The 14,099-nt window shown below is 45.2% G+C and overlaps 1 protein-coding gene across 1 annotated transcript in view; it reads left to right on the top strand.

Moving 5' to 3' along the window:
* The window catches only part of SLC49A4 (solute carrier family 49 member 4), a 70,347-nt gene that overhangs the window by 37,739 nt on the left and 18,509 nt on the right, over positions 1–14,099 (top strand). Inside the window, exons 5-7 of the mRNA XM_084800499.1 lie at positions 3,440–3,548; positions 6,043–6,110; positions 8,523–8,650. Coding sequence (XP_084656625.1) covers positions 3,440–3,548; positions 6,043–6,110; positions 8,523–8,650 — 305 coding nt within the window. The remainder of the gene's footprint in view (positions 1–3,439; positions 3,549–6,042; positions 6,111–8,522; positions 8,651–14,099) is intronic.

Raw genomic sequence — 14,099 nt, forward strand, 5'->3', positions numbered from 1 at the left:
GAGAAGGCTGCACCAAGGCTGCACTCTGTGTCTTGGTTTGTTTACTTAGCACGCTGACCTGCTATGCTTTAGGGCTCTCCAGGGCGTTCTGCTTTGCCCCACCCTCAAGCAAAGACTCCAGAAATCCTTACTTCCTATTCTGATTTCTAAAATGTTTTCAATTTTAAAAATCTGCCTCTCCAAATTGTAATTTCATTATCTGAAGCAGCAAAACCAGCAACACTTCTGCTTCAGGTTTCCACCATGCAGTTTGCTTGGGCTGTTTTTGGGGGTTGTTGTTGTTGGTGGTGGTGGTGGTGGTTGTTTTTGAGACAGGGTTTCTCTGTATATCCTTGCCTGTCCTAGACTCGAGTCATAGACCAGGGTGGTCTCGAACTCACAGAGATCGCCTGCCTCTGCTCCCAGATGCTGGGATTAGAGATGGACTAGCTTTTCTTGATAGATTTTGCCTGTGTAACCTAACGTCACCCTTTGCCCTTTTGTGTGTCAGTGGTGTGCTCTGTGATGGCTGTTGGTTTTGCGTTTCAGAGTTGAACCTGTTCCTTCTAAGCTCGTCGACACATTCAGCCCTTCATTTTATTTTCACCTTTTTTTTTTCCTCCCTCTCACCTCCTACCCACTTATCAGGTGGCTTTTTATGAGTGTTTCTTTGCCTCTTGACTTTTGTAAAAATATATATAGTTTCCCACATGGATCTGTGCTCAGTTTACATCATTCTGTTTGACTGTGTTTTGTTTTTGAGACAGGGTGTCATTTTGACCAGGATGGCCTCAAATTCACTCTGTAGTCAGGCTTGAACTTCTGATCTTCCTGCCTCCTCCTGCTTAGTGTCTTACTTAGTTTCTTGGGTACTGGGATTACAGGCATGTGCCACAATACCCAGAAATGAACCATGCTCAAGACCTCATGCCTGCCAGGCAAGCACTGGACCAAAGGGACGACATTCTTAAGGTTTTGGTTTTAGACATGATAATATGAACAAAGTAGAATAATACAAATCCGCCCTCCACATCAAGAAGCCAGCACCACCAGTTACTGGTGCCTCGTCACTCTGTCCCATTCACGTCCCCCAGGACGGTTAACTTCATCCAGAAATACCTCAGTATATGTAATGCATGTTAAAATATGCACATTTAAAACCGATAGAATCTCACTGTGTCACCCAAGCTTTGCTCAAAGGCTGGATCCATCTGCCCCAGGCTCTGACTGTTTAAGAACATTTTTTAAAGATAACTGAAGTATCACACTTCAGTGAGTCCTAACAGTAATATACTATCAAGCCAGCGTTGAAATTTTCTTTTAAAAAGTATTCTTAATGACGCGTCTATTTTTATTTTATGTGCATTGGTGTTTTCCCTGATTGTATATCTGCGTGAGGGTGTCAGATCCCATGGAACTCAAGTTACAGACAGTCGTGAGCTGCCATGTGGGTCCAGGGAACTGAACCTGGGTACTTTGGAAGAGCAGCCGCTGAGCCCATCTCTCAGAAGTGCCAAGTACACATCACATTAGCAGTATTTCCTAATTATCTGATTTTGCCGCCATAACAGCTGTAAGCTATATTTTATTTAGTTTTATTATGTGATTATTAATGGGATTGGTTTTCACTCTCATTCTGTGATTTGTGGCTTACACAGTTTCATCTGCTCTAATTTCCTGTCTGTAGTTTTGTCTACTTCTTACAGGTAGTTCCTACATGGCTTATGCATTTTATGTATAAAAGTCTTGTTGATCTAAACATTTTCAAGTATCTGTGGCCTGCCTAACGAGCGTGCACAGTTTTTAAGATTACTACTTATTGGTTTTCCCTTTCATTTCTGGGTTTTTATCTCACCGTAGTGAATGCCGTTGGCAATGGTGTAGCAGGGTATTTTTCCTGACATGATGAGCGGTGTGTGGAAGCACCCTTGGCTGGCAGGGCCGTCTCCCTGCGTGGAGCCTCGGTGCTCGGTCCCCGTGCTCGGTCCCCGTGCTTCTCTGTGGTCCTCTTGTTGTGAGCTAGTGTCATCCTGTCACTGCCTTAGCCAAGCAGTTCATCTCAGGACAAGGGCTTCCGCACCAATCTATTTTTAAAGGGTACTTAGCTTTTTAAGGAATTTTATTTTTCATATTTCTTAAGTTTCTAGAAAAAAGTACAAGTAAGGTTTTAGTTGTAACTACATTGGATTTATAGATCACTGTAGGCTGATAGCATGGACCGTGTTTCTTAGATTGTCTCTGCTCTCTTAATTAGGTTTAAGATTAATTCCCTCTGTGTCTGTCTCTTTATCTCTCTCTATCTCTGTGTCTCTCTCTTGTCTCTCTCTCTCTTTCTCTCTCTGTCTATCTATCTATCTGTCCGTTTGTCTCTATCTTTCTCTGGCCTTAGATGCTGTATGGATTTTTGTTTGGTTTGGTTTTACTTTTTTTTTTTTTTAAAGACAGGGTCTTGATCTATAACCCAGGCTGTCCTGGAACTTACGGCCCCAAACTCAAAGTAACCCTTCTGCCTCAGCTTCCTAGATTCAGCTTAATGCATAAATATAACGCGACAAACATTGGAAAGTGAAGAAATATAAATGAAAACGATACTTCTGGGGTGATTTCTTGCTTTGTTTTTTTGAGACTTTCATAATAGATACTGATCCTGTTTCCCCTCCTCCTCCTCCTCTCGAGCTCTCACCACACCCTGCCCACTGGGCTTCATCATCTCTCTCTTGAGAAAGACAAGCGCACAAAGTGAAAAGCAAGGCATCTGTTTTGAGTTAGCCAACTATTTCTGAGCATGGACCCTGCCCTGCCGAGTGATTGATATTGTCCATTGTCTGCCCATTAAAGAAAACTGATTGTCCCTCTCCCACTGGATGTCATTTACAGCTGGCTTCCTGATCAGGGCTGAGACTTTGTGCCCGTTCTCTTCTCAGTGCTGGGGTTTGGTCCATCTTGAACCTGTGCAGGGCTTGTGCGTGCTGCCACGCTCTGAGTTGGCGTCTGCCTCCGCCCTGTTGTGTCTGGAAAATTGTGTTTCCTAGAGTCATCCACCAACTCCGGTTCTTACAGTCTTTCCACCTGCTGAACCTTGAGGGCAGGGCTGTGATAAAATCATCCTATTTAGGACTGGGTGCCACGGAGTACATTCTTATAAAAAATTAAGAAGTTGGGGGCTGGAGAGATGGCTCAGTGATTAAGAGCACTGTGTGCTCTTCCAAAGGACTCGGGTTCAATTCCCAGCACCCACATGGTGGCTCACAGCTGTCTGTAACTCCAGTTCCAAGAGATCTGACACTCTCACACCAATGCACATAAAATAAAGTAAAATTAATTATTTTTTAAAAATTAAAACATTAAGGAATTTTGAGTTTATTAATAAATTTCCTATTCCAGTTTCAAAATGACTTAAGTATGTCATAAATAGTTTACATCCAACATTTTAAATTTGTAATAATGTTTTCTCTTGCAGCAATTTGAGGTTTTTGATGATTGCCTTGGCATACGCGATCCCACTTGGCGTGTTCGCTGGCTGGTCTGGAGTTCTGGATTTAATTTTAACCCCAGTGCATGTTAGTCAAGTAAGTATTTGTGTCTTATCTATGTTGTCAGTATTTTAGCTCAGTTAATTTATAAATAGTGGTGATGTGTTTTGATTTTAACGTCAAGGACCAGGTAAAATGTTGCCTAAATCATTGTTGCAAAAACAAGCTTCCTATGGGGCAGGTGGAAGCTTCATCATCCCTGTTCGTTCTTGATAAAGTAAATTATGAACCCTTCATCTGATGTATTGCTATTCTAAGTACTTTCTTGCCTCAGAATCAGGATGTCACCTTTCTTAAAAACATAACCGTGGTCCAGCAAGATGGCGCAGTGGGTAAGAGATGATGATCGAGTTTCATACTCTTTACCCACATAGTAGGAGAGAGCTGATCCCCACAAGGTCTTCTCTGACCTGCGCTTACGAGTGCGCACGTGCGCGTGCACACAGATGCAAAAGAATACCGACCACATTAAACCGTTTCACCATGCTCACTGCCTTTACTTCATTCTTTTTGCTTCTAGACAGCACGGTAGGAGAGGCAGATAGAAAAAACGCCAGCACGCTGGTGTGCTGCTCTGGTTCTATGAATGGACAGTTTGGCCATCGGCTTCTGATGAACTTTTAGATTGTTTCCCATTGTTCGCTGTCACAGCAGGATGGTGTGACCTTTCTCGTGCGCTGCTCTCGGTGTTCCTCCTGCACAGTTCTGTCTAGGAGTGGAACCGCTGGTTTTCATGTACGCCTCCTTTAGCAGACAATGTAAAACCTGTCCAAGGCAGCTGCATCCGTTACAGAACCTGGTGTTTCCCTGCTCCTGCCCATAGAGCCTTGGTTATGCAGCAGTGTTAGCCTTTTTCTTTCTTTTTCTTTTTTTGGTTTTTCGAGACAGGGTTTCTCTGTGTAACTAACTGCTCTGCCTGTCCTGGACTCGCTTTGTAGACCAGGCTGGCCCTGAACTCACATCCATCCGCCTGCCTCTCCCTCCAGAGTGCTGGGATTAAAGGCGTGCGCCACCGCACCCGGCTAATGTTAGCATTTTTCATAGACGTGCTGTGCTTTGTATACACCGTGGCATCTGTAGTTTCTTCTCAACTGTTAGTGGATATGTGAATTTCCTATTTTGTGAACTACCTGCTCAAGTCTCTTGCCTACTCTTCTTCCTGAAAAACAAAGACGTATGTGTGAGGAGGCTCGCTAGAAGGTGGGCGTTGCCTCCTACCCCCGGAACTCCGGCTGAGAAATGGCCAGCACACCTTGAGCTCCTAGGAGCTTAGCTGGTGGCCTGCCACAGGGTTCAAAGTAGAGCAAAGACAGCAGAAGTTGTGGTGTGGAGCCAGTACAACAGTACCCCAAACACTTTTACCTCCCACGATTGGGAATTGAGTTTTCAGGGTCTCACACAGGCTGGGGAAGTGCTAGCGCCATGACACGAACATGCCTGCACAAGTGATATAGCACTGTAGTGTCCCCCGAGAGAATGTGGGCTCGGAAGTGGGGAAGAGCTAAAAGAGGAGAAGCATCCTGAGGTGGGAGTAGCCGCCAATGCTCGGTGAGGACTTGCTGTGCGTGTGCTGCCAGAGCCAAGGCCTGGGCACGTGTGGTCTCGCTCATCTTTTTGTAGAGAAGAGGCGTAATTGACCAGGGTCACTGAGCTCATCAGTAGCAGGAATAGAAACGTTTTCAGAATTCAGCTTTTCTTCTTCTACTTGTGTTCGTCAGACTTCTAAGTGACAAAATATTTGACAGAGCAACCTAACAGGGAAAAAGGCTTATGGCTTCAGAGACTCTAGCCTGTGCTGGCTTGGCCCATTGCCGTGGGGCTGAGAGAGGCCGAACATCATAGTGGGGAGCAGAGCAGTTCACTTCCCATAGAGAGGGGCCCAGGACAAGATACAGTTCCCAGGGGATGTCCCCAGGAACCTCCTTCCTCTAGGTAGGCCCTACCTCCTGAGGCTTCTGGAACTTCTCAGGTAGTGCCACCACCTGGGGGCCAAGCTGGGTCACGTGAGGCCTAGGGGTATGTGTCACATCCACTGTCTGCCTCAACCCCACCCTTCTCCGTCCCGGTCCCTCGCGTCCCCTCTCATGTCTCTCATCATTTAATGTGGTCTCAGGCTCGGCCAGGTGTTTTAGCAGGAAACTGTTTTCTAGGAGTTTTATTTATGATGATTAGATTTAAGCTTCTTGCAGTCAGGGACCATTTCCTATCTTTTCTTACTGAGGGTTGTCAGTATCAGGCTAAATACTGTATAGTGCTAGGCAACACTAGTATATAGTGCATGCCTGGAAATATGTAATGGTCTTATTTTGTTGATTTAAACATTCCAATAAAAGTTAATGGAGGATATAATTACATAGAAAAATTTGTACTCATTAGTCACACATGAATCCTTTCACTTTATTCATTTTCTTAAATATTTCCTAGATTTGTTGCCAGTTAGCTGTTCATATCAACTGTAGAAGACTATTTAATTTCTCCTCAGTTGCAATGTGCCAGTCTTATATTAATACGTCTGCTGCTTTGTTAACAGGTAGATGCTGGCTGGATTGGATTTTGGTCCATAGTTGGAGGCTGTGTTGTTGGGATAGCTATGGCAAGGTGAGAAGCTTTCATATCAAACTTAGAAGTGGATGGGGAGGTGAGAGAGAGAGAAGGTGGGGGAGGGAGGGAAGGAGGGAGAGAGAGAGAGAGAGAGAGAGAGAGAGAGAGAGAGAGAGAGAGAGAGAGAGAGAGAGAGAGAGAAGTGGGCTTCCCAGTGTGGACAGTACTTAGGAAAGAACAGAAGAAGAGGCCAGGGATAGCCTCTTGTTTAGGCTACAAGGAATGTTCAGGCGGCAGAAAGATTTCGGCTGCAGGAAGCTGCTGGGCAGCAGTCCCTCCCAGACCCTCCTAAAGTAGTTCCCGAAGACGAGAAGTGTATTTCCAGCGTAATTCAGCCTTTCTCTTTGTTTTATTTGAGAGCAACATCCTCAAATGGGGACCTCACCAAAAAAAAAAGTGATAACAGTTTTTAAACATAATAAAAAGGTAAAACGGTAGTTAGTAAGAAGAGCTGCCTTGAAGAGCCATATGTCGTGGGATCCTCTCTGGGCGCTTGTAGAAAGGCCAACCCCAAAAACAGGTGTGTCCCCAAGGTGAGGAGGAAGAGGAAGAGAAGTGAGGAGGAAGAAGAGGAGGTTCTTCTTTACTCTAAAACAGAAATCTTAGAAATAGAAGCATCTCCCCTCCCCGTGACTGCCCTTGAAACTGCTCTTGGAGTGTGTGAAGAAAGAGCACATGCACCCTCCAAGCCAGCGCATCCTCCAAGCCGAGCCGGTCCCTTCACCAGGAAGGAGAGCGTCTATGTACATACTTGAGATAAAGAGGACGCGCAGACCTCTCAGTGTCCGATGCTGAAACGTAGCCGGCACAGGACGGCACATGTAGACTTGCAGTTCCTACATCGTGTTTCTGGGGTGAAAAAGGGATAAAGTGAAACTGTAACTTCCAACTCACTTTATTTTGTTATTATTTTTATTTTGTTATGTTAGAAAAGCATAGCAGAATAAAGTCCAAAAGCTAAAGGTTTGGGCTAAGAAATCCCTTGACTGGTTGCCCTGAAAATTCTGACACGAGTCATTCAGTTTCTCTATAATAAATAATAATCCTTCATAAAGTCAGAATTCAGACCAAGCGTTTGACATCTCCTTTGGGGACAGACATTTTTATTAGGCTATGGGATCTGTCCAGAGTACATAGAAATATCTCCTGTTAAGAGAGCAAACTTGTCACTAAGTAAGTAGGCCGTTCTTCTCACCAACAGGTGGCAGCAGCTCTCACGTGGCAGTCACATATTACAGAAGACACCAACAAATGTGATCTGCCACATCTTATTAAATAGATGCAAAAAAAAATTTTTTTTTAAGGAGAGTATTGAAGAGTTACAAAGGGCAGCTGCACAGAGTAGACGTTGCAATCAGTCTTAAAGACAATGGAGAGGACATGGTTAATGTCATATTGGGGACATTTCTATAATGGAAATAGTTCAAAAGATGGAGTAGCTGTGCTTAGGTGCAGCCAGGGCTGTGACAGAAAGAAAAGCAGCAAGTGGAGATGGGGAGAGAGGTGAAGGGTTCATGTAGATTCAGGGAAAAGGGAGTAAGTTTTGAGAATCTAAAATGCTGTAAAATTCCCAGCTTTATGAGATAATATTCAGCATCCTTTCCGACCCTCACTCCCCACCCTGGACTGGTTTTCAGGTCTCATTTTGTGGTCTAGCCTGGCCTCAAACTCTCTCCTCCTACCTTGGCTGCCTGGGTGCTGGTGTGTAGCCGTATGGTGCCACAGCTCAGCTCTAGTCCTGCTCTTAGAAAGTTCACAGACTAGTCAGAAGAGGTAACATCAAGTAATTCCCAACAGAGAAAAGCTGTTGTGGGGATATAAAGCAGAATCCTGGGCCACCACGGGGGGGGGGGGTATGGGGGGGGACGACAAGCTGGCTGAGCAGAGGATCCGCAGGCGTGAGCCACTTGAGGGTCTGGGGCGTTAGCATTACCAGAAGAAGGGCACTGCCAGCAAGTACCATAGCTAAGCCCTGCTGTGGGGACACTGGGAAAGGGGTACGGAGAGCTTGTAAGGAGAACTGGACAAGGCCAGATGGACCACAGATGCTAAGGAGGCATTTGTGTGCATTCTCCGAGTGCGAGTTTTGGAAGAGCCAACTTTGCACATGTATGTCAACTCTAAAACGGACCTACTGTGTGTTCATTATAAAGTGTTTAGAAAGAGTAAAAATAAAAGTCAGTTTAAAAATTCTATTCTGTGAACTGTAGACTCCAAACATACTTTATATTTTGTAAGAAAGAAAAAAGTTATTATAGTTATATTGTAGATAGAGGGAAAGAAGTAAATATCTATTTATAACTGGCTTTTAAAATTCTACAGGGAAAATTTCAGTCAATGAAGTATGTTGCTAACTTAAACAATTCTGAAAAGCATAGCTGAGGTTAATGTAATATTGTTTCTTTTCAGGTTTGCAGATTTTATCCGGGGTATGCTGAAGTTAATTCTCCTCCTCCTGTTTTCTGGGGCTACTCTGTCATCCACGTGGTTCACCCTGACCTGTCTAAACAGCATCACCCACTTGCCTTTGACGACAGGTGAGCACAGGTTGTTTCTGAGCTTGAGTTAAATATTTTCACTTCACAGGAACACATCCTCTGACAATAGGGCCTTGTCTGGCTGCCTGCAGGTGTTCAATATGCAAAGAGGCGGGCTATGGAGTTGGCGGAGTGCCTGGGGCAAGCACAGGGCCCTGAGGTCAGGTCCCCATAACCCGTGTAAGATGGTGACAGTGTGCAAACACAGGGGCCCTGAGGTCAGGTCCCCATAACCCGTGTAAGATGGTGACAGTGTACAAACATGGGGGCCCTGAGGTCAGGTCCCCATAACCCGTGTAAGATGTTGATAGTATACAAGCACAAGGCTCTGAGGTCAGGTCCCCATAACCTGTGTAAGATGTTGACAGTGTGCAAGCACAGGGCTCTGAGGTCAGGTCCCGATAACCTGTGTAAGATGTTGACAGTGTGCAAGCATAGGGCCCTGAGGTCAGGTCCCGATAACCTGTGTAAGATGGTGACAGTGTGCAAGCACAGGGCCCTGAGGTCAGGTCCCGATAACCTGTGTAAGATGGTGACAGTGTGCAAGCATAGGGCCCTGAGGTCAGGTCCCCATAACCTGTGTAAGATGGTGACAGTGTGCAAGCACAGGGCCCTGAGGTCAGATCCCCATAACCTGTGTAAGATGGTGACAGTGAGTGGCCAGAGACAGGGCTTTGCTCTTGAGACTCAAGTTCAGTTCCTAACATGTGTGCTAGGTGGCTCACAGCCACATGTAACTCCAGGTCCTAAGGATCCAACACCTCTGGCCTCCAAGGGCAAAGGAACTCGAGTGTACATACCCATGTCCATACACAAAATTTTAAAATAGTTTGTTGTTGTTAAAAGCTTGGCGCTCAGATAACCGGCAGATCCATGAAGCATATTGGCTAGCAAGCCTGTGCCAATGAAGGGACTTTGGGCTCAGTGAGAGACCCCGTGTCAAAAACAAAGTGGAAATGGGTCATAAAAAGGCACCCAAAGTCAACATGTATAATTGCACAATACATGTACATGCTACATGCATGTGTGTATGCATATATATACATATAGTGCACATATATGATGAGATACACACACACACACACACACACACACACACACACACACACACACACACACACAGGTAAACGAAGGAGAGGCTGCCTTTGTCTCATCATCATATTGTCATTCAAAATAAAAAGAATCCAAGAGGGCTGGAGAGATGGCTCAGAGGTTAAGAGCACTGGCACCAAAGGTCCTGAATTCAATTCCCGGCAACCACATGGTGGTTCAGAACCATCTATAATGAGCTCTGGTGCCCCCTTCTGGCCTGCTAGCTCACATGCAGGCAGAATAGTGTATAAATAATAAATAAATAAAAATCTTTAAAAAAAAAAAAGTATCCAGGAAATAATTGAGTATTTTGTGTAAAAGTCACACCAGAACAGAACATATCTCTATCCTGTTTGTAACTTTTACTAAACAGGACAGTAAAAGCAAAGCACGATTATATCCAAAATATACCTCCATCAGTTCTGAGCTGGCTGGTGCCTTATTTTATATGGAGTTATCATATCACTGTATAAAGCACGATTTTTGGAAATGCCTTTGGAAGCTACTGTAGCTAGCTTACTTAGTTTGTGTAATTGGCCAGAAATATTCATAGCTGCTATTACTTTATTGTTATTACTAATACAAATTCTGAGACTTTCCCATTGTTGCTGTGCTAAGTTACATAAATGTAGTGGCTCAACAGCAGCACAGATGATTACATCCTGTAGACTGGGAAGAGATCTACCATAGGTGTCTGGGCTAAAAGCATCCTCAGGACTGCAGTGAAGAGTCCCCTGCCCTGCCCCTGGGGGCAAAGCTTCGTAGCATGCCACCGCCCCGTGACTTGGTTCAAGGTTGCATCTAGGCCCTCTGTCCCGCCTCCTCTGCTTTCAGGGCTCACGGTGCCCACGCAGACACTCCAGGATAATCTCCCCACTTCAGTCTTCAGACTCCAGTTAATAGCAACCTTAATTCCACCTCAGGCTTGATCCTCTTTTCCCTGTAAGGGAGCACACTGATAGATCCCAGAGACTGAAACATCACTCTTTAGGGGAGGAGGACAACATTCTGCACCCCGCCCCCAGGGTCTTGTCTAGCGTCCTGTGATGCCAGGAAGGCAAGGGACTCCGTGACTGTTTCTTCTTCTCATCTAATCAAAAATTGCTCAAGATCCAGGTTTATTACCCATCTTGCAAGTAATTTTTAGCCACCATGGATTAGGTGCTCAATTACAGGATTATTTATCGTGAAATACACTGAGGGATTAGTGTCCTACCAGCATTCTGTGAGTGGGAGTACATTTCTGCACATCCTACTTTTGATCTCTGCATCTGGAGTAAGAACCAGGGTCTATACATCAGCAGCATCAGACCCTGGGAGTCCTAGCCACTCTCACGGAGTTGATAAGCGGTAGTGGAAGGCTGCCAGACAAAGTGCTCCAGCAGCAGAGCGTGCCCCAGCAAACTCACGGGGGCCGTGCTGGGCCCCGACATCTACTGGGCTTCACTGCAGCCTCCAATCCAGGGAGGTCCCAGTGTCTGCAGGCTGTGGCTCCTTCTGATGATGTCATAGCTTTGAAATTTTAGTTTATTAGCCATTGGCATAGTGATGAGCAAATCTCCACAGAGCTGATCTAGAGCAGGAGACAAGGCTGCAGTATTCACTGTGATTGGAAATTTGGTGCCCTACGGTTGCCCATCACGTGTACACACCCTGTAGTAAGTGTGGTCATTCTTTCAGTCTGTGGATACCGCTCACTCTCTAAGTGGCTGCTAAATTGCCGGAAGGTATACACTTACCAAACTGTTTGCACCTGCGTGTGTGTTCAGCACTGTTGTTAGCTATTTATTTTATCCTTGGAAGCACCGTTAAAAATTGATGCCGCAGCGCCGGGCGTGGTGGTGCACGCCTTTAATCCCAGCACTCAGGAGGCAGAGGCAGGTGGATCACTGTGAATTTGAGGCCAGCCTGGTCTACCAAGTGAATCCAGAACAGCCAAGGCTACACAGAGAAACCCTGTCTCCGGGAAAAAAAAAAAATATTGATGCCATAGTCAGCCAGGTGGTGGCACACACCTTTAATCCTATCATGGGGTGAGGGTGGGTGGGGGGACAGAGGCAGGCAGATCTCTCTGAGTTCAAGGCTAGCCTGATCTACAAAGCGATTCCAGGCCAGCCAAGGCTACAGAGAGAAACTCTGTCTTTAAAAAAAAAAAAAAGATGCTAAACAAAGTAAGCATTAAGAGCAGAGGTGGTAGGCTGGCGTGGCGGCTTCACAGGTAAACAGCACGCTTGCTGCCTGGCACCACAGCCTGAATTCAGTTTCCAGAACCCACATAGAGAAGCAGAGACATGCCTCCATATATGTGAACATACATACACACAAGAAATAAGAAATAGATCTAATTTTTAGATTAAAAAAAACCCATAAAATAGTTCTTGGGGGCTTGGGGGGTTTGGTTTGTCTTAGTTTAGTTTCGTTTTTAAGCAGGAGAAAGCTGGGGAACCAGCTTCTGCCGCCTTCCATCAGCCCGCTCGTGAAGCCCAGGTGTCCAGAGTTAAAATGGGATGCTGACTACAAGTTTGTGTGAACATAGTCGTGAGTGCTTGATGACAGCTTGCTCATCGTAAGACGCACAATTGTGAATTCAGGAGCAGCTTCATCTCTGCGTGAAGGCCTCAGGGAATTTTATATCTGCTTTCGCCTGGTTTTGTACAGTGAGCATATCTGTCTTTTATAGTCAGGGCGGGGTATATTATAAAACTGTATCCACTGATGTGATCAGCCTCATCAAGACCATGTGTCTCTGCTAGAAGGAAGAGAAGAGGCAGGCTTTGAAAATAAGTCAGGGTGGGACTGGACCATCTTAACAACCAGGAAACAGTTCAATATATTTACGTCATGATATTTATATACATTTTACCATTGTTTTCACTTGCAAGTCAGCTTTTTCAATGTCAGATACTCCTAAAAGATTTTTTTTTTAACGTACTAAAACCCTGCGTTAAGAACTAGCTTGTGTACCGGCCAGGCGTGGTGGCGTACGCCTTTAATCCCAGCACTCGGGATTAAAGGCAGAGGCAGGCGATCGCTGTGAGTTCTCGGCCAGCCTGGTCTACAAAGTGAGTCCAGGACAGCCCAGGCTAACACAGAGAGACCCTGTCTCGGAAAAAAAAAAAAAAAAAAAAAGAACTAGCTTGTGCCAGCTCCCTTCTACAGCCTCACGGCCTTTCTCACTTCAGTTGCACACTGAGTAGCACCTAGCAGGTCTCGGGGTGTATCTGACCCTCCTTGCCAGGCTGGAAATCTGGAGCGTGGAGGCATGCCTCTTGAATTCTGTCCCCAGCGCTGCACGGGGGGAGGGGGAGGGTATGTTATCTCATCCCCAGCCGCAGTAGATAGAACTTCCTGCCTTCAGGATTCAGCAGCCGCTGCCACTCCTTGTCATTCAGCAGGGCTGCAGGGTAAGCAGCAGGGCACGGTTTAACAGAACAATGGGGGCGTTTTAGTAAATCTATCACAGGCCTTTGTAAAAATCTGACCTAATTCTCTTTAAGTGAAAGAGGGTCCATGGGAGGGGATTTGCTTCAGCATCTAATTATGGACAGATCTAGACCTTGAGGTTGATATTTAATGTCAGTCATGGCAAACTTGTGTTTCTTTCTAGTGGCCACGCTTAGTCATCTTAGCATGCTTATGATTTCTCTTATGGGCTTCTATCAGTCAGGAGAATCTCCATAAAAAGTAGGCAAAACAGTCATGCACTACAAAGCAGTGTGGTGGTAAAAAAGGCAGCGTCTACAACAGTAGGTCCCTAAGACTGTTACCCCAACATCTCACCCATCTTTTTGTCTGAACACTGTGCTGTTCCAGTGAGGACAGAGCGTATGCACAACTGTGCACATAGGAGGCTAAAAGCTAGTTAAGTTGGCTTGCGCTGCTGTGTCATGACAGCCGTCATTAGCCCTTGGGAAGTCCACTCATCTTGATATTAGCATTGCTGTCTCCGCAGAAGGAAAACTGGGTCACAGCATTGTCTCTGAAGGCACAAGGGGTTGATATACGCACTGCCCACACACGTCATCTTGGAAGCTGTCAGCAGTATGCATTTTTTTTTCCTCTTAGGAAAACTTAGTATTTAAAACCTCATTATTAATTAACTGAAGTGTTTACAACAGGACAAATAAATAACTTCATGACTAGGTAACACGAGCTTCAAAATCTGAGGCTTTTGCTATAAACAGAACAATGCAAGCACATTATTCACCTGATGTGCGAATGAGATGTCTCCCTGTTAGCCACAACTCATACGGTCATTTTTTACTGTATAGCTGAATGCTTGCAAAATGGCATTTTGAAAAATGTTAGCACTTTTGCGTTGAGTTTGCTGAAACAATATAATTTGACTGTTTGACAG

The sequence above is a fragment of the Acomys minous genome (genome assembly GCF_964271855.1).
Source record: "Acomys minous genome assembly, chromosome: 11".
NCBI lineage: Eukaryota > Metazoa > Chordata > Mammalia > Rodentia > Muridae > Acomys > Acomys minous.